Here is a 27,732-nt window from a genome sequence, read left to right as displayed (position 1 = left end):
GGGGGCCCGTCGGCGTCACTTCCGTCCAGGCCGGAACCCAAGATGGCTGCGATCTGGTTGAGGTGACTTTAGTGTGGGGTGGGAGTCGGTGCTGGCGGCTCTCGGGAGAGCTGCACTGGCCACTCACGTCTTGCTAACAGCTGTTTACCCCGTGCCTCGGCAGGGAAAGGACCTGTGGGTGGAGGCCACGCGCTTTGGAAACCTAGAGACCCTTCCCCTTCTCTAGCGTCTCCTGTGCACCATGTAGGGCTTCGGGGGTCCCTGGCCGATTATCTTTTCCTTACTCCTTGCGGATGGGTCGCGGCGCTCTCGCCGCTTCTGTTTTCCCACTTTTTTTTTTGCGGTACGCGGGCCTCTCACTGCTGTGGCCTCTCCCGTTGCGGAGCACAGGCTCCGGACGCGCAGGCTCAGCGGCCATGGCTCACGGGCCCAGCCGCTCCGCGGCATGTGGGATCTTCCCGGACCGGGGCACGAACCTGTGTCCCCTGCATCGGCAGGTGGACTCTCACCACTGCGCCACCAGGGAAGCCCAGCTTTCCCACTTTAAAAATAGTTTTTCCCCACTTCTAAAATAGTTCTTCCCCAGATTGCTCTTGTGGCTGCAGCGAGAGCCGAGCTCCAAGAAAATAAGTAGGTCTAACTTCTCTTATTTAGGGCTTGGGCCTCGAGGAGAAGGATCTTGGTGTACTTTACCTTTGCGTTTTACTCCTGCAAACACCAGCTGCTGGCAATGAGTGGGCACTGTCCCAGTTCCTAACGGGCCCCTCGTAGAGAGTGCAGGAGGCCTAGACCCCTATCGGGGTGACGATTAGCAATAGCGCCCATAGTGGTTGCTCTGCTGCCTCAGAGCAGCCAGGAACTTCAGTTTGTTTATTTTTTTACTTGGTGGGTGAGGAGAATAGATGCCCCAGTTTTTCTCTGTAGTGTCAACTCCTTGTCCTGAGAAATACCCTAGATTGTCTTCCATTATGAACTGTCCATTGTCGACAAGGCCTCGTTCTTTGCTCAGAGCCTTTCTAGCCATAGCGATTTTTGACGCTCTTGGTACAAATCCCAGCATAGTTTCGTGCCAGCACTATTTTTGGAAACTATTTGTTAGGGAAAGTTAGTTTTAATGCAGTTGAGATTTAATTCCTGATTTCCCCAAATGTCTTCTCATTTCTCTTTCCACTTCAATCACCCAGTGTAAAAATAGACGGACTTTATTTAGTTTTTCTCTGTGACAAAATGATTCCTCTTGGAGCTGAGATCAGGAATGGTTTATCTTAATCCTTCGTTTTTCTCCCTGACTCTTATTTACAATTGTGTCTTTTTTTCTAAAGCGTGTCAGGGCTAGTCTTGCCAGATTGCCTCCTTTGTTACAAGTAGTTTGACCATAATTGAATGCTTTTGAATTCTTTGATATATCATATTTTAGAAGATGTCACAGGCTTTTTGGTGGAATTAACGTTTAGCTTGTAATGATCATATTGGGTCTAAACAGTTCATTTTAGGAGTTTCATGATTAGCGCTTAGAAACCAAGGATCACTGTACACATTGAGTATGTCCAGTCTGTATCATTTTGAGCTGTGTAGGACTGTCATCACTAGGATTCATTAGTGGTAGTACAAAACTCTTATGGAAAGGGCACCTTAAATTCTAGGAGCTAGTTTCTAGTTCTAGTAGTGTCACTAATTCCATTTATTTGGGACAAGTCAAGGTCATTGATTGAATGATTGTGGTTTCTTCACTTGTGAATGAAAATAGTGATAACTTGAACTCACTTAAGAGAAATATTGGCTAAACATTTTTAATGCTTGGTTAACTAAAAATTATTAGTTATCACAGTATTGTATGTCATGGCTTTTGAATAGTGCTCTATATTTTGTATACTCCCTGAAGTTCATGGGCTAGCTAGGGAGGAATAACCAGCTAAGTAGCACAGACTCTATTGGCAGTCAGTCAGGGAATGACTTGCCAAAGCCAAGACTGAGATAGAGAACTAAGCTAAGAACAGCTAGGCTTCTATCTAGTAATGTTCATGCAGTTTAAGCACAAAGCCACCAAGTCATTAACCCTCTGAATGTTGCTCATCATATTAAATGCTACGTGTGAAGCACCTCCAAAAACAAGGTTTAATTTATTTAAAGTCTAAATTCTTAAGACTGCCTTTTAAAATAAGCATACTAATTCACAAATCATTTTTTTGAGCCTCTTCTGTCATATTGTTATAGGTGCTATAGATGCAGAGTATTCCAGTTCTATTCTTGAGGAGCTCAAAATTTAGCAAAGGAGATAAATGGATTAATTAATAAGCAACATAATGTTGATTTAGGGATATGAACAAGTGATGTGGGAGCATGACAGGTGCAGCAGGTAGGGCTAAAGGAGTGGTGAAGTTGCCATTTGGGAGTTGTTGGATCTTGAAGGATGAGTTTATCAGGCTGCTAGGGAGGTCCACTCAGAGAATAGCCTGAGCAAAGGCATGTGGTCAAAAGAAGCTATGCTCTGTCTGGGGGTAATGTAACATTCAGTGTGGTAGAAGTATAGAGGGCTGAAGGGAGCTTGTGGGAGAATAGCTCTGGAGAATTGGATCAGGTCATGTGGAGAAGGGACTTGTTTGACTGCAGTGTGAGCCTTATAAGTAGTGGGGAACTGTTAAAGACTTGCAGGCAGATGATTGATGAAGTCAGCTTTATTTTTCAGTAATTTAACTCTGCTAATATTGAATGATAGGGAAGAGATTGGTGCTAGGAGATCAATTCAGGAGCTCCTGTTACAGTCCTAGTGAGAAATGAAGAGAATACAGACTAAAACAATGGACTGAAGTTTTCTAGATAGTATTGGTAGGATTGGGTGATGCCTTGCATATATATGGGGAGATGTAAGAGAAAAGAAATCAAGAATGACTTAACATTGTATCTTTAGAGTTAGTTGGGTGCTCATACAATTAATCAGAAATTCTGTATATAAATGATTGCTCTTCATTGTGTCCTTCAAGGTTATGTAAATACTTTAATGTTCCTGTTACCTCAGACATTTATGAAACTAAATTTTGACATGCCATCAGATCAAGTTTAGAGGGCATACAAGAGAAATTCATTATATTATAGTCACATCTTGTTTTGGACCAAAAATGGATCTTATTCAATTTGATCACATAGACTTGGCTTTGAATAACTTTTGGTTTTTTCCAAAAGTCAAATCCATTTTCAGCAGATGAATATTTTTACACTGCAGAGTTTTAAAAAGAATGTGATATGAATTCTAAAGACCTTTGGGAGACCAGTGAAATATTACTAAATTACATGTATGTGGTATATTGCAGTTTAGAGAGTGCTTTCCTATACATTTTCTCTTGCAGTCCTCCCAACAACCAATAATGTAGGTATTATCAATCCTATTTTATAAATGAAAAAGCTGAAGCTCAGTGACTCACTAAGTTACACAACTTATGCAGATCTAGACCTCCAGTCTGGCTTTTTTACTTTGTCCAGTGTTCTTGTTACATTACTGTTGTTGCCTCAGTACAGAGAAGAGTTTCAAAAACAATTTAAGCCATGATTACATTTTGGGGGAGACATGTATAATGCATTTAGAAAGGGACAGGCACTAACTAGAAATCAGTTCTGGCTTGTTAATTAAAAATAAAACAAAGTACTGTTACTTTCTAGCTATAACATATAAAGCACTCTTCCTGGGTGGAAAAAGAAATCTTTTCAGGGTTCCTGGTTTCACATGAAAGGCAAGGATAGATTAGATATCTACTCTTGTCATATTTCAAATAAGGTTATGCAGTTGTGCAACTAGTTTCTGTTAGGGCCTTGTGGAAAGTTTACATTGGTATTTGTCTGGGAGACAATAGCACTAGACAGAGAGTGCTGTAGATTCCAACCCACATCTGCAAACTCTTGCTGGGTAGCTGAGTGACTGGACGTAGCCTGGTGTGAGGAATGCATGCCCTGCAACTTCAGAGTCACAATTGATTTAAAGAGATTTGTTCCCACTTCTTTCTTTCTGGGAGCCTTGGGTACATAATGTCTGTATTCATCTCTTGCCTCCAAAGCTGGAAAGAGGGAAGAGCTGAAGGAAGTGTTGGTTGGATTATTTTTCCTTCAAATAGTGGGCCCTTCTAGTGTTCTAGTGTAGAGTGTAAGGTTCTTGAAATATTTATGCATCTAATATCAATGGTATGAGGGACATCATGAGCTTTTTTAGAAGATCATTGGATCTTAATGTGATCTTGTATCCCCACAGTGCCTTGCACATAGTGTATATACAATAAACTTTTGTAGAATCTCAATGTATTTGGTCCCAGAGCTTCACTCTGATAACTTTCTCAAATACCTTTGGAAAGATTCGATATAAGTGAGTTAAAGGGGTGTAGTGATCATGTGTTTTTCATAATACCATGTAAATGCTGGATCAGTTAAATTCTCTTTAGATAGAATGCCTGGGTACATTTTAGTCTCAGACTTGAAAAGCAGTTCCGGTATTGATATATACATTTCAAAAATAGCAACTTTTTAGTAGAAAACTTGTGTTACCTTCTTCAAGTACCTTTTCATGTGGGTAGTAAAGAAATCTACATTCTCATATTTTTTGCACTGTTATATGACAGCTTTTTTCACTTAAAGTTCATCCAGGTTGTCTGGAACTTGTTGGTAGTTCCTAGAGTGACAGCTTAATACTTAGGACCCTGCCTCCTCAAACCCGTTGTTCTTTAAACCTTTTAAATTCATCCATTTGCATCAGGTGTCTGCTTTTGCTAAGTTGTATAGTACTTGGTGTTGCCACTGGCTTAATTTGTACCCACCCCCCTTTTAAAATTTTATTTTATTTTATTTTTTATTTTATTTTTTATTTTATTTTTGGCCATACCTCATGGCATGCAGGATCTTAGTTCCCTGACCAGGGATTGAACACTTGCCCCCTGCAGTGCAAGCGAGGAGTGCTAACCACTGGACCGCCAAGGAAGTCCCCCTCTCTTTTTTTTAAACCCCTGTCTTTTAAACATCACGTCCTTTAAGATCTAGCTTGAAAAAATTTGCTTTCTGTATTTCTTTGTTGAACGTTACCAACTCTGGTTATTCTTTTACCTTGTATTATTTGTGTTCAGCTAAAACCTTATTTTGCATTTGTGAGTAACATTTGTGATTATTCTCAAGTTATTTAAAGTTGCAGCTTTCCAACTAGAAAAAAATCTCAAAGATCCTGATACTGTCATTGTTTTTATCTTATTCCTAATTTTCCCCTCCACCCAGAGTCTAATACAGTACAAAAATAGAGAAGTTGATATACTGAAGTACATCTCTAAATGTGTAATACTGTTGGTTCTCTTATCTTTCAGACGTGCTGGCCATCATTGCCTCCGTGCCCACCTTAGTCCTCTGCTCTGTATCAGAAAGTAAGTTTCTAAATATGGAGATGATTATTATTTAACCTTTTTTTAATCAGGGAAAAGCAGTAGGTTGTTGACTGATATTTTGGGGATATGTACGGAAGCAGGTAATTGTAGATGGCTGGCTGAAAATTTAGTGATTGTGGTCCTTATTTTTCTCATCTGGTAGTAGAAGAAGGAAGAATAAGAATATATCTTTGGTTTTTTTCTCAATTTTCCTCACCTTAAGCTTTTCTGCTATATCTAACTTTATTGATTTGCATTTTGGGCAGCTCCCAGGCCTTAGTCTTTATATCTCTTTCTTTCTGCTATATTCATTTCTAGTCTACTGACTTCAACAATTGTCTCTTTGTGGTTCTTTTTTTTTTAACGTTTAATTTTAGAAATATTTTGTACTTCCAGGGAGTTCCCTAGTGGTCCAATGGTTAGGATTCAGCGCTTTCACTACCACGGCCCGGGCTCAATCCCTGGTCGGGGAACTGAGGTCCCGCAAGCTGTGTGGTACTGCCGGAAGAAAAAAAAAGAGAGATAGTAGAAATATTTTGATAATTTGTACTTTCAGAAAAGTTGGAAGAATAGTACAAGGAGGTTCTGTATACCTTTCACCTACATTCATCAGTTGTTAACATTTTGCTGTGTTTACCTATCACTCTATATATTTTAGGTTGTGCTATATGAAATTGCCATTTTTGTGGCCTAGTATTGACAATTTAGTGTGATTCAGCACAATTTAATTATTGTGATTATTTTCTCTGAATTCTTTGAGATTAAGTTGCAGACATCATGACCTTTTACTTCTAAAAACTTCTCCTAAGGGAATTCCCTGGCGATCCAGTGGTTGGGACTCCGAGCTTCTACTGCAGGGGCTACCAGTTCTATTCCTGGTTGGGGAACTAAGATCCTAAATGCCGTGTGATGTGGCCAAAAAAAAAAAACTTCTCCTAAGAACAAGAGCATTATGTTATAAAGCACAGTAAAATTATACAAATGCAATTATCAAATTTGGCAAACTTAACATTGATGTAATCTTATCTGATATACAGTTGTTTTTCAGATTTTCCATTTGTCCCAAATAATGTACTTTATAGAAATACAGTCCACCTGTCCCCCATCCAGGATCTAATTAGGCTCACATATTATATTTAGTTGTCATATTTCTGTAGTATCCTTTAACCTGGAACTATTTCTTAGCCTTCCTGTGTCTTTTATGACATTGACATTTTTGAAGAATACAGGTCAGTTATTTTGTAGAGTGTCTCTTAAGTTAGGTTTGTCTGATTGTTTTCTAATGACTAGATTCAGGTTATCCATTTTTGGCAAGTGTAATACATAAATGATGTTGTATCCTCAGTACATCACATCAGGGGCATATGATGTCATTTGTCCCATTAGTGATTTTAACTTTGATCATTTGAATACAGAAATGTCTGCTAAGTTTTTTCCCAGTATGGAGTTACTGTTTTTAACTTTTGCAATTAATAAGTAATCTATGGGGAAATATTTTCTTGAGGGGGATAGATCATGTTTAATATAGGCACCTAAAAAGTTAAATTGTTGAACACAGCTGTTTAACAATTGGCTTCAGGGACTTCCCTGGCGGTCCAGTGGTTAAGACTGCACTTCCACTGCAGGGGGCGCAGGTTTGATCCTGGTGGGGGAACTAAGATCCCATATGCCCCACAGTGCAGCCAAAAAAAAAAAAAAAAAGTAAAAAGAAAAGAAAAAGAAAACAGTTGGATTCAGCCTAGCCCAGTGACAAGGAAAACCAAGAAGCTATTCAGAGGTACTGAGCTGAATCCAGTTCTTGATTTTTGAGAACCTAAAAAGGAGTCTTGAAGAGCCAGATGAGAGCAGGTGGTAATGTATGAGATATCACTCATGGCCTGGGAAAAGGGTAATCCATTTATGTAAATGGTTTTGAAATATTATATTTGCCCTGCCGCCCAACAAGAAGTTTAGCCTCCATTACTGGACCTGTGTGTTGGGGGATGGGAAAGAAGAGTTATCCTCTGATATGACCTCATTGGGTGATTGAGGTTATTAATAACTGTGTCAACCTTGGCAGAAAGGTAAGGTGAGTGGACAAACATGTTTTCCTAATACATAGGTTCATCTAGCCCAGCTTACCATTTTATATTTTAACTTTTTGTTATGTGAAAATTTTAACCAAGTTTACTTTTAATCATTTTAAAACCTTTTGGTTTTATTTTAGTGCTGTTCCTTTGGGAACAACAGCCAAAGAAGAGATGGAGAGGTTCTGGAATAAGAACACTGGTTCAAACCGTCCTTTGTCTCCCCATGTCACTATCTACAGGTAAGGGCTCTGGAACCAGGGAATTTAGTAGTAGGGGATAAAAGTTCTAGAGGTTGGCCCATAGCCTCCCTGAGTATTTCCCTTAGGCCTTTTTTATAACAAGATGACTAAATTCTCTCTTCTGGCCTTAGAAGGGTAATCTAGCCTGCAAAACTACTATTTGGAAAATTCTGGGAAGTCAAAATGTAATTCCTGTTAATTAAAAAAATTATTTTGAAACAATTTCAAATTTACATAAATGTAGCAGAAGTAGTACACTGTGTTCCTCTATACCTTTATGCAGATTCCCAATGTGTTATAACATGTCTGAATGATTTAAGAACAAGTGCAGTGATGATGATACCCCATTATTCCTGTATTAGTTTTCTAATGCTGCTGTCCCAAGTTAACTACAAACTTGGTAGCTTAAAACAGCACATTTATTATCTTACAGTCCTGTAGGTCAAACTCTGGCTCATGTCTTACAGGGCTAAAATTAAGGTGTTAGCAGGGCTGCATTCGTTTCTGGAGACTCTAGGGGAGAATCTGTTTCCTTGCCTTTTCCAGCTTCTGAAGGCTGTTCCGAATTCTTTGGTTTGTGGTCTTCTTCCATCTTCAAAACCAGCGATGGTGGGTCAAGTTCTCCCATCCTGTCACTTTGAACCTGCTTCATTGTCACATTTCTTCTCTAACTCCCTCCTTCTGCCAGACCCTTCCACTTTTAAGGACTTTAAAAGGATTATATTGGGCCCATCCAGCTAATCCAAGATAGTCTCCTTATCTTAAGGTGAGCTTATAGCAACCTTAATTTCACCTGCAGCCTTAATTCCCCTTTGCCATTTAAGGTAAATACTCACAGGTTTCAGGGATTAGAACGTGGACATCTTTCTGCCTACCACAATCCCTTAATACTTGAGTGTGTATTTCCTAAATTCAAGGAAACTCTCCATACTACAACCATCACAGTCAAAATTAACATTGACCCAGTGTTACCAACTAATCCTCAGATCCCATTCAGATTTTGCCAGTTGTCCCAGTAATGTCCTTTATAGGTCCAAGAGCCAACTCAGGATCATGTATTACATTTAGTTGTCTCTTTAATCTCCTTCAGTATGGAACAGTGTTTTAGCCTTTCTGTATCTTTTATGATCTTGACATTTTTAGGATGTTTCCCAGTTTGGGGTATATCTGATGTTTTCTTGTGTTTATGCATTTTTGGCAGGAATACCTCTGAAGTGATGCCATGTTCTTCGTAGTGCATCCTATCAGAGGGTGACACAGGATGATGATTTATCCCATTGGTGGTGATGTAACTTTTTTTTTAAAGATTTATTTATTTAATTTATTTATCTTTGGCTGCATCGGGTTTTAGTTGCAGCACGTGGGATCTTCGTTGTGGTGCACGGGCTGTTCTCTAGTTGTGGTGTGCGAGTTTTCTCTAGTTGTGGCGCACAGGCTCCAGGGTGCGTGGGCTCTGCAGTTGTGATGCATGGCTTCCAAAGCACATGAGCTCTTTAGTTTGTGGCACACAGGCTCTAGTTGAGGCACTCGAGCTCAGTATTTGTGGTGCGTGGGCTTAGTTGCCCCGTGGCATGTGGGATCTTAGTTCTCTGACCAGGGATCGATTCCACGTCCCCTGCATTGTAAGGTGGATTCTTTACCACTTGACCACCAGGGAAGTCCCTGGTTGGTGATGTAACTTTTTATCACTGGTTAAGGTGTGTCTGCTAGGTTTCTCCACTATAAAGTTAATGAAAAATGATGTTGTATTTATTCTTATTTTGTGGGGGGGTACTTGAGAATATAATATTCTACTTCTCATCAGAAGTTTACCCATTAGCATCTTTCAATGGTAGTTGCCTGAATCAGTTATTACCGCGATGGTTGGCAAATTGTGATTTTTCTAATTCCATCATACCTTGTTTATTACTATAAGGTAAAGCTTTCTCTCTCTCTCTCTCTCTCTCTCTCTCTCTCTCTCTTTCTTTCTCCAGTATTTCTAACAGGAAAAACTCTTCTCTTCTACTCTTATGACACCAACTAAAGGAAAGACACTAATGTTTCCTCTCTACTCTCGATACTTCTGATACCAAATGTGTACGGGTTTTCCCACATCAACCAATTTTTCAACTCTCCAGCACCAACTGGGTGTCCAACAATTCAGTTATGACACTTACTACTTGGAGTTAGCACAGACCCCCCCAGGTTAGGGGCTCAGTCCCACAAGACTGACTGCCTGCCACTTTGGATGCCAATCGCAAGTCCCAGGTTGTCACCTGTACTTCTGACTAATCAACTATAAATCAAGAGTTTTCATAACACCCTCTGTGGATTCAATAATTTGTTAGAATGGCTCAAAGAACTCAGAAACATTTTCTTAAATTTACTAGCTTATTATAAAGGATATTACAAATGATACAGATGGATAGCCAGGTGCCCTTTTAGTTAGTTCTATGTCTGGAAGGATCCTGAGCACAGGAGCTTCTGTCCCCATGGAGTTGCGGTGCACTCCCTTCCTGTCATGGATGTATTTACCAGCCTGAAAACTTCCCAAACCCTGTACTTTGGGGATTTTTATGGAGGCTTCAACACGTAGGCATGATCAATTATTAACTTAATCTCTAGCCCTTCCCTTCCCGGAAGGAGGTGGGGGTGGGGCTGAAAGTTCCAAGCTTCTGGTTATGGTTTGGTCTTTCTGGGGACCAACCCCCATCCAGAGTCACCTCATTAGAACAAAGATCGCTCTTACCACCCAGGAAATTCCAAGGGATTTAGGAACTGTGTGTCAGGAACCAGAGTCAAAGACCAAATAAAAAGATACTCCTAGCACCCCTATCACTCAGGAGATTAATAAGGGTTTTAGGAGCATATATGGACTTCCCTGGTTCTGCCTGCCAATGCAGGGGATACAGGTTTGAGCCCTGGTCCAGCAAGATCCCATGTGCCGCGGAGCAACTAAGCCCATTAGCCACGACTACTGAGCCTGCGCTCTAGAGCCCATGAGCCACAACTACTGAGCCCGCATGCCACAGCTACTGAAGCCCACGCTCCTACAGCCCGTGCTCCGCAACAAGAGAAGCCACCACAATGAGAAGCCCGCGCACCACAATGAAGAGTAGCCCCCACTCGCCGCAACTGGAGAAAGCCCGTGAGCAGCACCGAGGACCCAACAAAGCCAAAAATTAATTAATTAATTAAAAAAATATGTGTATATATATATATATATATTTTTTCCTATTATTGCACAATTCCTATTTTGCCCAAAGAGTTACACTGTTACTCTGATTTATTTTGTTGTTCAGATTGTCCCAGCCTTAGCTAGTGGGAGTTATTTCAAGATGGCTCCTGTGAAATCAAGGTCTGGGTGCTAGATGTGCTCATTGCTACCAGGATATCATTGCTTCTAGGCTGTTTCAGTAGATAGATCTATGAGATATATGTATGAATACACACATGTACATGTGTATATGTGAGTATATACATATGCATAACGTACATCTATTTCTGTTAATTTGTTGTCTTCAGAAGTAGCATTGATGGCTGTTATGCTGGTGTCTTCCCCAAAAACCCCTATAGATCTGCTCCTTTCTAGTTAACTCAGCAAATCATCTTGAGCTCAGCTACCATCTTTACTTGGGTTTCTGCCAGGGAGGCTGATCATATTTTAACCACCTCCACAAATACCACAACCCTTCAGATTTTTTCCAAGCCAGATTCCAGAAATAATTCTGATTGAACAGTAGAAATTGGACATTCTACTAAAACAGAAGATTAATAAGTGATCTCAATCCTTGCTACTTTATGGTAAAACTTATTTTTAAGAGATGAAAGATGTGGGGGAGGATTATAATGATGAAGGACTTCTCAATTTATTTTGAGTCTATATTTAAAGCCCTGGCCTTTTTTCACAGCTCATATAACAAACAGTAATAAGCTGATGAGATGAGACTTAAACTACCTTGTTTGCTCTTTGGTTATGAAACTCTAGACAGGAAACATAGAGCTGTTTCCAAAGTGAAATGTCTGGGAAAGATTTCTGAGATACCTGGAATCATATTTTCTGTTGCTAACTTTTATAGATTTTTGGAGGTAGCACGGAAGTATATGGTTAAGTTAGCCCTTTCTGAAGTACTCTTTTTTAAAATTTTTTAAAAAATAAATTATTTAATATCTATTTTTGGCTGCGTTGGGGCTTCGTTGCTGCACACAGGCTTTCTCTAGTTGTGGTGAGCAGGGGCTACTCTTCATTGTGGAGCACGGGCTCTAGGCATGCGGGCTTCAGTAGTTGTGGCTCATGGGCTCTAGAGCGCAGGCTTAGTAGTTGTGGCGCACGGGCTTAGTTGCGCTGTGGCATGTGGGATCTTCCAGGACCAGGGCTCGAACCCATGTCCCCTGCATTGGCAGGCGGATTCTTAACCACTGTGCCACCAGGGAAGTCCCTGAAGTACTCTTTATCTCTTAATAAATTAAGTCAGTTTATCAAAGCAAAAGTGTATATAGGGATTACATTATTGGGAAAACAAGTCATTCTAAAGGACATTAGAAAATAGTTTAAAAACTTAGAGTTAGTTTAATTTATTCTTCAACCTCATTGGTTTTAAGACTGCTACTTGGGGCTTTGGATATTCCATTAAGCTTCTGCGGATAGTCGTGTGGGGCTGGCCAACATGCAAATTGCACTGTAGGCCCTTAGTCCTAGATAACCAAAGCAACGTGACTTTAAGGATTTTGCATTTGAAGAAAGAGTGCTGCTCAAAAAAATAATAATAATAAAAAAATAAAAATATTTATTTAAAAGCCACTCTTGTACCTAATGAGTGAATTTCCTCTGCAGTATTTTCATAAATGGATGTCTACCTATGCTTGCACACGTCCAGAGAAAAGGAACTCACTATCACCTTTTTCCAATTTGGGAATTTCTCTTATTATCAGAAAGACCCTCATTTTATTGAACTTACTACAACTTATATCTTCTGTACAGTGGTTCTAGTTCTACCTTGAACCATATAAAATAGATCTAAGTCCATTTTTTTTTTCTGACAACCTTTATTGACGTTGAGTATCTTTTTATGTGTCTATTTGCGGTACGCGGGCCTCTCACTGCTGTGGCCTCTCCCGCCATGGAGCACAGGCTCCGGACATGCAGGCCCAGCGGCTATGACTCAGCGGCCATGGCCCAGCCGCTCCGCGGCATGTGGGATCCTCCCAGACTGGGGCACGAACCCGTATACCCTGCATCGGCCGGTGGACTCCCAACCACTGCGCCACCAGGGAGGCCCATATGCTCATTTTTAAGTTGGGTTGTCTTTTTACTTTTTTTAAGTTGTGGTAAAATGTATATAACATAAAATTTGCCAGTTTAGCCATTTTTAAGTGTATAGTTCAGTGGCATTAAGTACATTCACATTGTTGTACAACCATCACCACTGTTCATCTCCAGAATCCTCTCATCTTCCCAAACTGAAACTATACAATAATTACCATTCCCTTCTGCCCCCAGCCCCTGGCAACCACCATTCAAGTTTCTGTCTCTATAAATTTGACTACTCTAGGTACCTCATAAGGTAGAATCATATAATGTTTGTCCTTTTGTATCTGGCTTATTTCGTCTGGCATAACGTCTTCAAGGTTCATCCATGTTGAAGAATGTGTCAGAATTTAATTCCTTTTTAAAGCTGAATAATATCCCATTTTACGTATATACCACATTTTGCTTATCCATTAATTCGTCCATGGATTTTTGTGTTGTTTCTATCTTTTGGCTCTTGTGAATAATGCTGCTATGAGCATGGGTGTACGAATATCTCTTTGAATCTCTGATTTCAATTCTTTTGGGTATATCCTCAAAGTGGTATTGCCAGATCATATGGTAATTCTATATTTAATTTTTTTTATATAAATTTATTTTATTTCTTTATTTTTGGCTGTGTTGGGTCTTCTTTGCTGTGCGCGGGCTTTCTCTAGTTGAGGCAAGCAGGGGCTACTCTTCGTTGCAGTGCATAGCTTCTCATTGTGGTGGCTTCTCTTGTTGCAGAGCATGGTCTCTAGGTGCATGGGCTCAGTAGTTGTGGCTTGCAGGCTCTAGAGCACAGGCTCAGTAGATGTGGCGTATGGGCTTAGTTGCTCTGCAGCATGTGGGATCTTCCCAGACCAGGGTTCAAACCTGTGTCGCATGTATTGGCAGGCAGATTCTTAACCACTGCACCACCAGGGAAGTCCCTATATTTAATTTTTTGAGGAAGCAACATACTGTTTTCCACAAGGGCTGCACTGTTTACATTTCCACCAGCAGTGCACAAGGGTTCCAGTTTCTCTACATCCTTGCCAACATTTGTGATTTGCTGTTTTTGTTGTTGTTGTTTTAATAATAGCCATCCTAATGGATGTGAAGAGGTATTTCATTATGGTTTTGATTTGCATTTCTCTAATGATTAGTGATGCTGAGCATCTTTTCATATACTTACTGGCCACTTATATATCTTCTTTGCTTTTTACTTTTTTGGTGGTATTGTTTGCAGCGTGATGTTAGGTCACTTGCTGAAAATCATATATCTTATGTCTCTAGCTTTTCCTTGATTAACATTCTACTAACAGTCAAAAAAGGAAAGAAATTTAACACACTTCAAATCAGTAGATATTTGTTAATTGCTCACAGTGTGCTTGGTACTTTTTTAGGAGTTGGGAATACAAAGATGAATAAGATATAATCTGTGTTCAAAAGGATCTCAGTATTTCCTGAAAAAAAATTTTCCAAAGGGAAATCATACTGGCTCCTAGTGATCATCTTTTCTGTAAGTGAATTTAAACAATCTTGATTTTCTGTGCTTGACTCTTATGTTTGAAAGGAAATAGTGGGGATGATCTGTCTCTGCTCCATGATGTCTGAGGCCTCAACTAGAGAACACAAGGCTGGGACTGAAATAATTTGAAGATCCATTTACTCACATGTTTTGGGTTGATTCTGGCTCTTAGAGGGGACTTCGTTTTTCTCTCTACATGGGTCTTGTTACATGATCTCTCTGCTGAGGCTATTTTGGGCTTCCATATTGCATAAGAGAGGGATGGATGAAGGGATGGAGGGATAGAAGGAGGGCAAGTGATTTGGAACTCGTGCAGTGTCAGTTCTGCTGCATTCTGTATCTTGAGGCAGTCAGTCATGAAGTCCTGCCCAGAGTCAAGGCGCTAAATATAAATGCTGCCTGATGAGGAGTGACAAGATTCTGGAAGATCATGTGAGACTGGAAATAATATCATGGTTGTTTGGAAAATAAAATCTCCCTTACCTACTCAGTACTAGGCTAACCAGGCTATGGTTTTAACCATTTTTTTAATTAAAAAATTTGTTTTTAATTAATTTATTTATTTTTGGCTGCATTGGATCTTCGTTGCTGCGTGCTGGCTTTCTCTAGTTGCAGTGAGTGGGGGCTACTCTTCATTGCGGTGCGTGGGCTTCTCATTGTGGTGGCTTCTCTTGTTGCGGAGCACGGGCTCTAGGTGCACGGGCTTCAGTAGTTGTGGTACACGGGCGTGGAGTAGTTGTTGCTCCACGGCGTGTGGGATCTTCCCGGACCAGGGCTCGAACCCGTGTTCCCTGCACTGGCAGGTAGATTCCTAACCACTGCGCCACCAGGGAAGCCTAACCATTTTTTTTAAATTAGGGTAACATTTGACTTTATCACTCCCATTTTCCATTTCAATATGTCTAAAAGATTACTAGAACAGTGCATATATTCCATGTGTTAGCTCTCGGGATTTAATTGATCTTGCCAGGAGCCCTAAGTGCACTTGGAATGCTAAGCAATGTCTTATAATTTCCCGACTTTTTTTTTTTTCTTTCAAATCAATATTTGTTCTGTCTTTTTCAGTCTGATAATCATTCTCTTTGACAAATAAAATAGTTGAGCAATCTGCTTTGCACTCTGTCATCCATTAACATAAAATTGTCAACCCTAGTTAGGAGGCTGTCTTTCCCTGAATACAATTTTAAAAGCCCTTTGTTGTTGTCCTTGACATCTTTGCAAGCCTCAGCTCATTCTGGGTTTTAGTCTCCTGATTCTTCTAATCAAATTATGCCACTGTTCTCCGCTTGTCCTTTGTTATGAGGCTCTTCTTCTGCCTTTTATATTTATCTTGTTAGTCTGAGTTAATGAGAGTGGTGTCTAGCCAGTTTTTTTGGTTTCTTTAGACATTACTCCTTTCTTACTGTGAGCATTTTTAATACATAGAATTTCCTTTTGTGGTCCTTTCAACCTACTTGAGTTGCTTCCCTTTAGAGTATGGAGTACGTGGTCTGATTATGCTCAGCATTCTCTATCTAAGCTAACTTTCCAGGATGAATGTTAACTTTATCCAAAGATGCCTGTTCTTTCCATTTCACTAACCAGTTCCCTCTTGAGCATGAGCACTAGGTCCAGAATGTAGCAGTGTTGGTTGTCCTTCAATGGAAATTCTTTGGCAGACAGACAAATCAGAACATGATTTATTTATTTATATTAATTAATTAATTAATTTACTTTTGACCATGTTGGGTCCTCTTTGCTGCACGCGGGCTTTCTCTAGCTGTGGCGAGTGGGGACTACTCTTCGTTGTGGTGTGCGGGCTTCTCATTGTGGTGGCTTCTCTTGTTGTGGAGCACGGGCTCTGGGTGCACGGGCTTCAGTAGCTGTGGCTCACAGGCTCTAGAGCGCAGGCTCAGTAGCTGTGGCCCATGGGCTTAGTTGCTCCACGGTATGTGGGAATCTTCCTGGACCAGGGATTGAACCCGTGTCCCCTGCATTGGCAGGAGGATTCGTAACCACTGCGCCACCAGGGAAGTCCCAGAACATGCTTTAAAAAGTGGTTTGATGACAAAGTATTTTAAAACTACTGTGGATTAAGAACATATACTAAATCCAGCAAAATGGGATTTTAAATTTGGGATAGGTAATTTATTAGGGAATGACTGATATGCTCAATTTGGATATTTTGGGGTATATAATAAGAAAGATCATGGATGACTGTATGTTATATGAAACAGTGGATAAATAAAACTCAGGTTTTCTTCTACTTCTGTCTTATGACTGGAGAAATGGAAGGACCCAGGTGGTTGTAATCTAGTGTTTATTTTCTAACTGTATGCAACTTTTATTGATGTTTTTGACCCATGTTCCTTCTTCTTATGAAAGGAGGAGTTTGAGTTTTAATTGATTCCTCCTCTCAGCTCTGTTAGTGATGCAGTCTGGAAAAGGGAGTAATGCATCTCCTTAAATAAATCATTGTTCTTATTTTCAAATTAGAGAGTGGAAACACAGGAATGTGAAAGCTGTTTGTTTTTGTTTTGTGATAAATGGTTGCCTATTTCCGAAGTGGTTTATATTCTCTTTGCCAAGACGGACTCTCTACTATGGTGTCATCTATTCCTTTTTTTTTTTTTTTTTGCGTTACGCGGGCCTCTCACTGTTGTGGCCTCTCCTGTTGCAGAGCACAGGCTCCGGACGTGCAGGCTCAGCGGCCATGGCTCATGGGCCCAGCCGCTCCGCGGCATGTGGGATCTTCTCGGACCAGGGCACAAACACGTGTCCCCTGCATTGGCAGGCGGACTCTCAACCACTGCGCCACCAGGGAAGCCCTATTCCTTTTTTTTAAATTGCTTTTGTGTGTTTCTTTTCAGATGGTCTCTTCCCATGGTGATGTCCATTTGCCACCGTGGCACTGGTATTGCCTTGAGTGCAGGTATGTATGTATGTTTTCATGCGCACGTGAACACAAAAACACACACACATACTGCTTTGAAAAACTTTGCTGTTTCTTTGGCTCTTGGCAATGCCTACTCAGAAACTTGATTTAGAGAAAATGATAAGTCATTTAAGCTTATTGTTTGTTCATTTCTTTAACAATTAATTATGAGTTCACACAATGCTCAGGTTCTTTTCTTAGCCAATTTTTAAATCATCCCTAGCATGTCCTGATAGTATGTTTGTCATTACAGAGAACAGATATAGAAATATAATGGAGATAGATTGGCTGACTGACCAAACATAGTCCAAGATTAACCATCAACCTTATTCTTTCAGAAACTCAGTTTTAGCACCCAGTTTTCATCACCTAGAATTGATCAGGTGCAAAAACATTAACTCATTCTCCAATCTCAAAAATTCTTGGTTAAAAGTCAGAATGTCTATTTATTTATTTATATGATATGAAATACAGCTGCAGAGTGAGTCGTATGCTGGTCTTAGTGCATCCTTTTCAGGTAGAAAGGTTTATTACAGGTAGGATGTACAGATTATAGTCAGGTTTCTGGAGTCTGATGGATCTTTCCACAGTAGGGAGGTACTTTATAAGAGGATCAGCTGTATTTTAACAGTTTTCTCTGGCTAGTGCTGGAGACATGGACATATTTTTGTTTTTCATAATATCCTTTGGGGGCCCCTCCTAGGCTTCCGTAGAGTGTGTTTTCACTGAAGTGGTCATCAACAGGACTAGTGGCTCAAATATAGGGATCCTGTATTTAGGGAGCAGCTGCTGAGACATTGGAGAAATTATCCAAAACTAAGTCTCCGCTATTCACAATTAGATTAGTTTTGTTGGTAAGCAAGTAAAGATAGGAATTCCTATCTAAGATCCGATATTATCATTCCTATGTTATCGTTCCTTAGGTTATTATATAACTTGTAATTATTTTATTTGCTTAGTTTTTATAAATCTCTTTTATTAGGCTGTAAACTCTTCATAAAGTAGGAACTGCATCTATCTTATTTACCTTTCATATCCTCTAGCACTCAGTAGGTGCTTAGTTAATCTTTATTTACTAAATGAGTACAACCATGTAAATCACTTTGCTCATAGTGGTCATTTCAGATATGTTCGTTCCTTCTAACTTCTAATTAATCTCCTGTTATGCGTTAGAAATTGGTTAGTGATAATAATAGCCTCTACCCTCAAGGGTGAAAGAGTCTAAGGAGTAAGACAAATAAATATTTATAATGCACTGTGATAACTTTTTAATAGAGATATGAGATCCCAGAGGAGAGAACAACTCTTCAGGAATTTGAGAACTTGAAAGAAGGATGAGTAGGAGAATTCATGAAAAGGAGGTAGAGGAGGACTTTCCAATGGATAGACTACCTTATACAAAGGCACAGGGTTTGGAAAGCATCCAGAGTCCTGGATAATGATAACTAGATCTGCTTGTTTAAGAGTTGTGTTATGGGAGAAGCAGCAAAAGATAAGGCTGGAAAGTGCGCCAGACAGTAAAGGACTTTGACTGCTGTGCTGAGAAGTTGGAACTTGATCCCATTGACCATGGGAAGTCATAAAAGGTTCATGTTCTCATTTGTTTGGCCTAGACAAGTCCATGATTAGGTATTTATTCAGACTATAGAGATTTTGTGGCCAATATATAAATTCTGAAAAGCATGTTGAACTAGAAAAGCATGATGACACTAGTTTGACTTTATATAGAATTTATTGAGGAAGACCTTTACAAGCAGTCCTTTAAAAGATGGAGAGAGAAGGCTAGTAACACTCTTTCATTGCTTAGATTCTGTAGGGATTAAAATACTCGTGATTTTTCATAGTGATAGACAGTATAAAAATCTAGGTGAAATTAGGTAAATGCTTGAGAGTGACAGGTACCTGAAGCTGCAATGTGAATGAGACTGGGAAAGGGTAATCAAGATGCAACATACAACAATAAAAAGAATGAGATTCAAAAAAGAAAATATGAGTGCCAAACAACAGATATTTTAGAGGAATACAACTATAAATAAATTGTACAATTAACTTGAATGGGTAGAAGAATGGTCCTGAATGTTTTGGATAGTCTTTAAAAACAGGTTAGATTGGAGAATCAGAACTTCAGTGAAAGGTCACTTGACTGTATAGGCAAACCTACTGCTCAGGCAGTCGTTTCTTTTCTAGAAAAGCCAAAGGACTTATAGATATATAAAGTAACTAATGGAACTCTGAAATGACTGTTTTTTTCATCTGGGCTTTTCATGAGATGGGACCGGCGTTATCGATTCTCCAATGTGCTGTGTTATACCCTTGTCATTCCCGACTGAGGCAGTTTAGAGAAAGAGAAAAGAGCATAAACTTTGGAGTTAGATCTGAGTTCAGTTCCAGCTCTGTCACTAGCTAGCTACTGTATCATCACTATCTTTTCTGGTTATAATAATGCCTAGTTAGGACTGTGAGAATTAAATATATAGAATTTGAGCTGTAAATCAGGGTTCCCATGACCCCTTCCTAAGGTTTGATAATTTGCTACAGAAGAGCTCACCATAACTCAGGAAGACACTTTATTTAGACATACTGTTTTGTTTCTTTTTTTTTTTTTTTTTTTTTTTGCCATGTGGCTTGTGGGACCTTAGTTCCATGACCAGGGATTGAACCTGTGCCCCCTGCATTGGAAGTGTGGAGTCCTAACCACTGGACCGCCAGTGAAGTCCCAAGACATACTGGTTTTTAAAATAAAGGATCAACTTCTTTATTTTATTATTTTTTTTAAACTTGCTTCAGAACTTTTTTTTCTGGCTGCATTGGGTCTTCATTGCTGCACTCAGGCTTTCTCTAGTTGTGGCGAGTGGGGGCTGCTCTTCGTTGCAGTGCATGTGCTTCTCATCGCGGTGGCTTTTCTTGTTGTGGAGCTCGGGCTCTAGGAGCACAGGCTCAGTAGTTGTGGTGCACGGGCTTAGTTGCTCCGTGACATGTGGGATCTTCCCGGACCAGGGCTCGAACCCGTGTCCCCTGCATTGGCAGGTGGATTCTTAACCACTGTGCCACCAGGGAAGTCCTCAACTCCTTTATTTAAAAAACCAAACGAGTCTTCCCTGGTGGCACAGTGGTTGAGAGTCCGCCTGCCGATGCAGGGGACACGGGTTCGTGCCCCGGTCTGGGAAGATCCCACATGCCGCAGAGCAGCTAGGCCCGTGAGCCATGGCCGCTGAGCCTGCGCGTCTGGAGCCTGTGCTCCGCAACGGGAGAGGCCACGACAGTGAGAGGCCCACGTACTGCCAAAAAAAAAAAAAAAGCAAACAGAGGAGATACACAGGGCAAGGTATGGGGGAGCAGAGAGGGGAGTATGTATGGAGCTTCCATGCCCTCTCTGGGCACACCACTCTCCCAGTACATCTTTGTGTTCAGTGACCTGGAAGCTGTCCAAGTCCTGTAGTTTAGGGGGTTTTATGGTGGCTTCATTGCCTAGGCAAGGTTGATTAAATCATTGGCCATTGGTGATTAGCTTAATCACCAGCCACTCCCAGGTGTGGTGGGGTTGGGGGAGGGAGGTATGGGACTAAAAGTCCCAATCCTCAAATCATGCCTTGGTCTTTCTGGCAGCTAGACCCCATCCTGAAGCTGTCTAGCCGCCCGCTCCCCCTCCCCCCCAGCTACTAATTATCTCATTAGCATACAAAAAAACCTTTCCTTTCACTCCAGAGATTACAAGGGTTTTAGGAGCTGTGTGCCAGGAATTGGGGGAAAAAGACCAAATACTTATTTCTTATTGTATCACATCTTCAAACAAGGAATATCAGTATCAGTAAGTTAATCAGAAGAGATTTTGGCCAAAGCTTTCCTCTTTACAAATGAAAAGTATATGAGAAGAAATTAAATATGAAATTTCCTAAATCCTCCTCTGATGTCTAGTGTACTGGAAGGTAGGAAGTAGCCTCTCCTCCTAGAATCTGAGTGCCTGAGGAGGGACTCCTCTAACAGCCAAACAATTTAAATTATGAAAACAAAGCCACTGAAGCTGTCCCATCTAATCACTAAGAAAAACTAAATGGTGCTTTCACTTGGCTGCCAAGACCAACTTCAGCCTGCTCCTCTGCAGTTAAGTGCTACATACAGAACTGTGCGGATTGTCAGTAAGTCCTGTTGCTACTTCCAGAAGCCATCATAAGTTCTTTCAGACACTTTCCCAGCAAGCCTCTGCAGATGTCACTGCCAAAGAAAATGAAAACATCTAAAAGGGACTTGGTGGACCTGTCCAAATGATGATTAAAACTCAGGTTGGCAGTACCTGATTGCTGTCCTAGCTAAAGTGTTGTCAAACTAATCTCATATATTCTGCCTGTCTGCTTCCCTGCAGCCTTGTTGGGGGGGCGGCACGTGGCAGGCAGGAGTATTCATGCATTGAGGGAAAACAAAGCGTTTCTGAGAAGCATTTTCTCTTCTGGTGACAATCAGTTTTTCCAGGTCATCCCCTCTTGACAATTCAAGGACTAAGACATGGAGTAGGAAGGGCTGAGAATGAGATTTTTAGCTACAAATGATCAGACATTTTCTGAGAGGTAAAAGATTAAATATTCCAACTATTAATGTAAATAATAATCACTACCAGGCCTGTATTAGGAACTTTATATATATGTATTTAATTTAATTCTCACAGTCCTAACTAGGCATTATTATAAGCAGAGAAGGAAGTGATGATATAGTAGCTAGTTAGTGACAGAACTGAACTCAGATCTGTCTTAACCAAAGTTTGTGCACTTTTCACTCTCTCTATACTGCCTCTGTCTGGAATGACTGGGATTCCTAACATGTGACATATCACATTTGAGAATCAATAATTCATGTCCCATCTCACAGAAAGCCCAAGAGAATAAAACAGTAATTTCAGAGTTCCGTTAATTACTTTATAAATCTGTAAGTCCTTTGGCTTTTCTAGAAACAAAGCTGACTGCCTGAGCACTAGGTTTGCCTGGTCTCTCACTGAAGGTCTGATTCTCTAATCCGACTTGTGTGAATATCAGTGTGGAACAGGAAATGAGCATGGTAATGTCCAATTTAATTTCTGAGGTTTGAGATGTACAATATCCAACAACATATTAGTAGGTAACTCTGGTTATTTAAGAATAAAAGTTTTTTCTTTCCGTTTACAAGGATAATTTTTTTCACATAGCTACTAAATTGTTAGGACATAAATATTTGAGTTGTTTGAATCTAACTACTTAATAAACAGAACTGTTAGGTTTTTCTTTTGGCTTGGGGGCATCATGAAAAAAATTCCTGAAAACACTGAGGTACCATGGAACTGAGATAGTTTGAGAAGGTTTGGGAGGAAGATATGACCCAAGAGCGTTCAAGGATCTTTGACAGCCTGGATAGATAGGAAGCTAGACGATCACAGGAGCTCCCCACTATCCTCTGAATTTCAGTGCAAACCTGAAGTTCCGAAACCTCGACAGCCACACATATGCCTCAGATACCAGGCTCAGCTTTGATCTGTGCAGCAAATGTGACAGCAGTCTACCAACTGAGTCCTAGGAATAGCCACTCAGCAACACTAACCTCTAGGAGACCAGACTCTGACGTGGCTGCCTCATCCTAGGGTGTGAACAGCATGTCTTCCTTCAGCCTTTGCTTCTCCTATGAATGCTATAAAATTCTGACGCATCTGAGGTTTCGTCAAAGAGCTGCAAGCCATGGTAGTTATTCTCAGCACCAGCATTCTTCCAGACTGATGGAGAAATGGACGGCACCCAAAAGTTTTTAATTTTGATGAAGTCCAATTTATTATTTTGTTGCTTCTGGTTTGCTGTCATATCTAAGAAACCACTGCTAATCCAAGGTCGTAAAGATTTACTCCTATGTTTTTTTGGTTTTATGGTTTTAGTTCTTACATTTAGGTCTCTGATCCATATTGAGTTAAATTTTTGTATGGTAGAGATTTGAGTGATTTAAAATTTTTTCCCATTCTTCTCCTTGGACTGAATGTACTGTTATTATTTTTTCTTACTGAGATGATGGTATAGATGCAGCCAGAGGTGGCTTCTAAAATGATGGGTGAAGTTTTTATAGAGTTTTTATAGAGAGATGTTGAAAGAAGGAGCAATATGCTAAAATATATGGCAAATTTAAGAGATTAGGGTCAGATTCCAAATAACGTATCTTCCACTGTGAATGTGAACATTAGTTTAAATCTTCCCTATTTTAAAATGGTTTAGAATTGTGTGAAGTCCTAGGGGCTGTCATAGAACCCAGTTTTATGTGTTACATTGGTTGTAGCTGGTGTGTAGCTGTGACGGGCTTACTTTGTTTCTCCGCAGGGGTCTCTCTTTTTGGCTTGTCAGCCCTCTTGGTCCCTGGGAGTTTTGAGTCTCATTTGGAACTTGTAAAGTCCCTGTATTTGGGGCCAGCGCTGATCCACACAGCCAAATTTGCACTTGTCTTCCCTCTCACGTATCACACCTGGAATGGGATCCGACACTTGGTAAGTTAATTGTAGGCTTGTACATTTTCTGGGTGAAAGGAATGGAGAGCCTGGAAGGATTTTCTCTTTCCTGGTCTGGGTTTAGTGCTGTTCTTAAAGTTAGTTGTGCTGGACCTTTGTTCAGGGGCCTCTTGGGGAAAGCTAAACTAGATGCTCTGTTTAGCCCAGGTAGCCCAGCTGGTGATATAGCTGAGACTGGATGTAGGTCTGGCAGATTCTTGCAGGGTCTCAGTGAACTCTTTTAGTTTCAAGAGGGATGTTACTAAAAGAGACCCATGAAGCCAGGCCATACATCTGGCATAGAAGGCATATTTATTAGACAAATAATAGTTACTGCTTTCAGTCTAAACTTCCTGTCAACACAGAGTGACAAATTTGGCTGGAGTCAAATATTCTGACGTTTATTATCTTGATATTGGATTGTGTTAACTGCTTTTGTTTTTTGTTTGTTTTGAACCATTAGAGAGAATGGGGCCAACTTTAACAAGCAACTGGGTGCTAGGATCCCAATATTGAGTTTAGGAATCTTTTGATAGCCTGAAATCTGACCATGTTGCCTCCTACATGACCTTGGGGTCAGTTCAAACTGGTGTCTCCTTCTATTTATTAAGGAATTAAAGCTTAATCAAACCTGCCCCAGGTCAGAGATGAATCTCTCCTACAGCATTTTAAGATTTATATTTTGTGGTCTCCCTACCCCTAGCCTTGCTTCCTTTCCCAGGAAGATAATTACAGCTTTATTCTTTCTGGTTTTCCATACTTTCTCAACCTAAGCCATCTGTCAGTTGGATGCTCTTGCCTTAATTTGACCTTTCATAACTTCCACATCAGAGCCTAGAGATAAGCACTTTCTGAATTGTATTCTGGTCCAATAGACAGTTTAATGGAATCAGAAGAGTGAGAGACTAAATGATCTATTAAATTAAGTGTATCTATCAACTGTTCCCTGGGGCAGTGTTCAGTTTGATTCAAAATGACTTCACTTCCCTCAGGAGGAGGGGATGGAGAGGGAGGGCATTTCCATTAATGACCTCTTATTCCACAGAACAAAGCTTTCCAATGGAATCAGCTGATCAGCTTCCTTTGTTGGCATCCTGGCTCAGGCAGGGAGTTGCCATATATTTGCTTTTGTCTCAGTATGGGGGGGAGGGAAGGGGAAGAGATTTTATAAAATGTCAGAACTAAGTCAAGGCTTTTCTTAATCCCTTAAATTTGCTTTTGTTTGTTCTTTTAGCAAGTCCTGGCTCTGAGTGTGGGACAGGATTTTTATCTGTTCTCTGTGACAGTCCATAGTTCTTGCACTCTCAGCTTGATAATTGCCTTGCCAGAAGATCTAGTGGGGGAGTGGAGGGTGGAATTGATATTAAGAGAGTAGGAAGTGACAAGGTCTCTGGTATGCTAGAGAATATTCCCCCATCACCACCACCCAGTAGGACTCGATTTTTTGGTAAAACACTGTGCCTTTATAAGCAAAACAGCTTTTTGTGGAATCTGTTTGACTCCTAATCTTATCTAGGTAGAAGCTCTTTGGCAGCTGAGGTAGGGGCATCTTCTCGTCTTGATTATTTTGGGGGCTATCTAATTTTTCTCTGAAACAATCCTAATTTATTCAGTTTTACATTCAGGGTATAGGTATATGTGTGTGTTGAGACAGTCATATGTGGAAAGTGTGAAACCTGAAGACTCTACTTTTGCCCTAGGGGATCTTTTAGAGTACAATATGTTAATGTCCCTAGAGCACAAGAGAGTCTAGATCAGTATTTTTTAAATTGTGTTTTTTAGACTCAATGGGTAGAAAATCAATACAGTGGGTTGCTACCAACAAAAAAAAGAAATTTAAATAGAATACAACATATAGAATATAACACACATGGTAATGATAAATATTGCTTATTGTTTCATGAACTTTAATATATTATATATTTTATACACACACACACACACGCACACACACATTGGATACTAATTAAAAAGATATTTCTTAGTTGGGGGTGTGGGTCACAGTCAAAACAAAATTGAGAAATAGTGTTCTAGACCCCAAAGAGTATTTTTAAAAAATATTAGTCCTGGACTTCCCTGGTGGCACAGTGGTTAAGAATCCACCTGCCAATGCAGGAGACACAGGTTTGAACCCTGGTCTGGGAAGATCCCACATGCCACGGAGCAACTAAGCCCAAGTGCCACAACTACTGAGCCTGTGCTCTAGAGCCCATGAGCCACAACTACTGAGCCCTTGTGCCACAGCTACTGAAGCGTGCGTGCCTAGAGCCCGTGCTCCACAACAAGAGAAACCCCCACTTGCTGCAACTAGAGAAAAGCCCGTGCGCAGCAATGAAGACCCAATGCAGCCAAAAATAAATAATTTATTAAAAAAAAAACTAGTCCTCTGATGGACAAATGTTCCTTCTCAAAGGGGATTCTGTGGTTGGCTATAGCTAGGAAACCATGTATATTATATCCCCATTTTGGAGATTAACAGTGTGCATTAATAGTTTGAGAAGTCGTGTAGTTAAACTTTTACCAAATTAATTTGATTACAGAACTTTTTTCCCCTGTGTAATGCCTTTTAACATTCTGAGGAACTAGTTTTTGGAGAAACACACTCTGGGAAACACTGATCAGTTTTTTTGTCACGAGAGAACTTTTTATTCATTCTGGAAGATCTTATGGGCTGAGGATGGATCCCTTTACTGTCATTGGGATAAGTGGGTGGTCGTTACTGTACTGTGGGTTTTGAGGAAAGTGAAGGTCAGGAATAAGGGGAGAAGAGCTTTTCTCTAGAATCATGCTGAGAGAAATTGCCTGTTCCTAGGTGGAGTTCCTTTCTGAGAAAGGAGCTGTGAGAGTGACCAGGACCCTGATTGCTGAAAAGAAATTTTTTTTTTCTTATTTCTACAGATGTGGGACCTAGGAAAAGGCCTGACGATTTCCCAGCTATACCAGTCTGGAGTGATTGTCTTGGTTCTTACCGTGTTGTCCTCTGTAGGGCTGGCAGCCATGTGAAGAGCCGACGTTCCCAGCATCATCTTCCTACCAGTTATTGCATTGACCCATCTTCCTGTTTGTTACTCTTATCTTAAGCCAGGGCAAAGTTATCTTGATTTGTTTAGACCCTTTTGTGCTTGCAGATCCCCTTGGAGCTCAGCAGTAAGAGTACCGTATAGAACCAGAGTAGTGGAAAAGGATCCAGTTTTCCCCTGATTTCTAAAGATGGAATGACTCTAAAGACTCCCTTTTCCTGCCCCCAGCTTGCAGCCTACTCTGGGCCTGGGAGCCCTCATTCTCTCTCCATATTAGGCCTTGATTTGTGCTGAGGGTCAGCTTTTGGCTTCTTCCTAAGACAGTGGAAACAATGCCACTCTGTGGCCTCTGCCATGGGGACTGGGAGTGGGTCTTGGGTTGCCACTGCCTGTGGGTTGCTGGCTTAAAGGACAATTCTGTTAATTGGTCAGAGCCCAGGGTCTTTAACACCCACACAACGTGACTGAAAGAAGAGGGGTGGGGGTGGAGGGGAATTAGCCTGTCCTGGCTAGAGGGAGATGAAGAGAGTAAGTTGGCTCTTGGAGCACATGCTTTGGGGAGAAGAAGATATATAGCTTTTGATGCAAGAGGAAGATCCAGAAAACTATCACTGAACCTATTAAGGATTATTTCTCTTCCTTGCATTTCCAGAAAAACCAAGCCTCTTATTGTCATGTTTTCTAATCCAAATTCATGTGACAGCTTTTTCTGAAACAATTAAAATTATTATTTTGTCTTTGACTCTCCTTGATATCTTGAGAAACCAAGACAATGGTGGTTGGGGAGGAGCCAATTTCCTCCCCCTCCCTCTGGTCTCAGGCGATTACATCCCCCAATCT

At 40.6% G+C, this 27,732-nt stretch overlaps 1 protein-coding gene across 2 annotated transcripts; it reads left to right on the top strand.

Moving 5' to 3' along the window:
• On the top strand, positions 1 to 27,634 carry SDHC (succinate dehydrogenase complex subunit C). Of its 2 annotated transcripts, XM_024757397.1 has the most exons (6): positions 1 to 62; positions 5,331 to 5,387; positions 7,594 to 7,695; positions 17,324 to 17,385; positions 23,709 to 23,872; positions 26,771 to 27,634. In XM_024757397.1, the coding sequence occupies exons 1-6, from the start codon at positions 43 to 45 to the stop codon at positions 26,873 to 26,875; spliced, it is 510 nt and encodes a 169-aa protein (XP_024613165.1). In that variant the 5' UTR covers positions 1 to 42; the 3' UTR covers positions 26,876 to 27,634. The 2 variants fall into 2 exon arrangements, with proteins under 2 accessions (XP_024613165.1, XP_024613170.1); XM_024757402.1 differs by lacking the exon at positions 5,331 to 5,387 and having other exon boundaries at positions 32 to 62.
• The last annotated feature ends 98 nt before the right edge of the window (positions 27,635 to 27,732 follow it).

Source organism: Neophocaena asiaeorientalis, unplaced genomic scaffold (genome assembly GCF_003031525.2).
Source record: "Neophocaena asiaeorientalis asiaeorientalis breed wild unplaced genomic scaffold, Neophocaena_asiaeorientalis_V1.1 scaffold830, whole genome shotgun sequence".
In the NCBI taxonomy this organism is placed as follows: Eukaryota; Metazoa; Chordata; class Mammalia; order Artiodactyla; family Phocoenidae; genus Neophocaena; species Neophocaena asiaeorientalis.
This window is presented reverse-complemented; position numbering and strand designations above follow the sequence as displayed.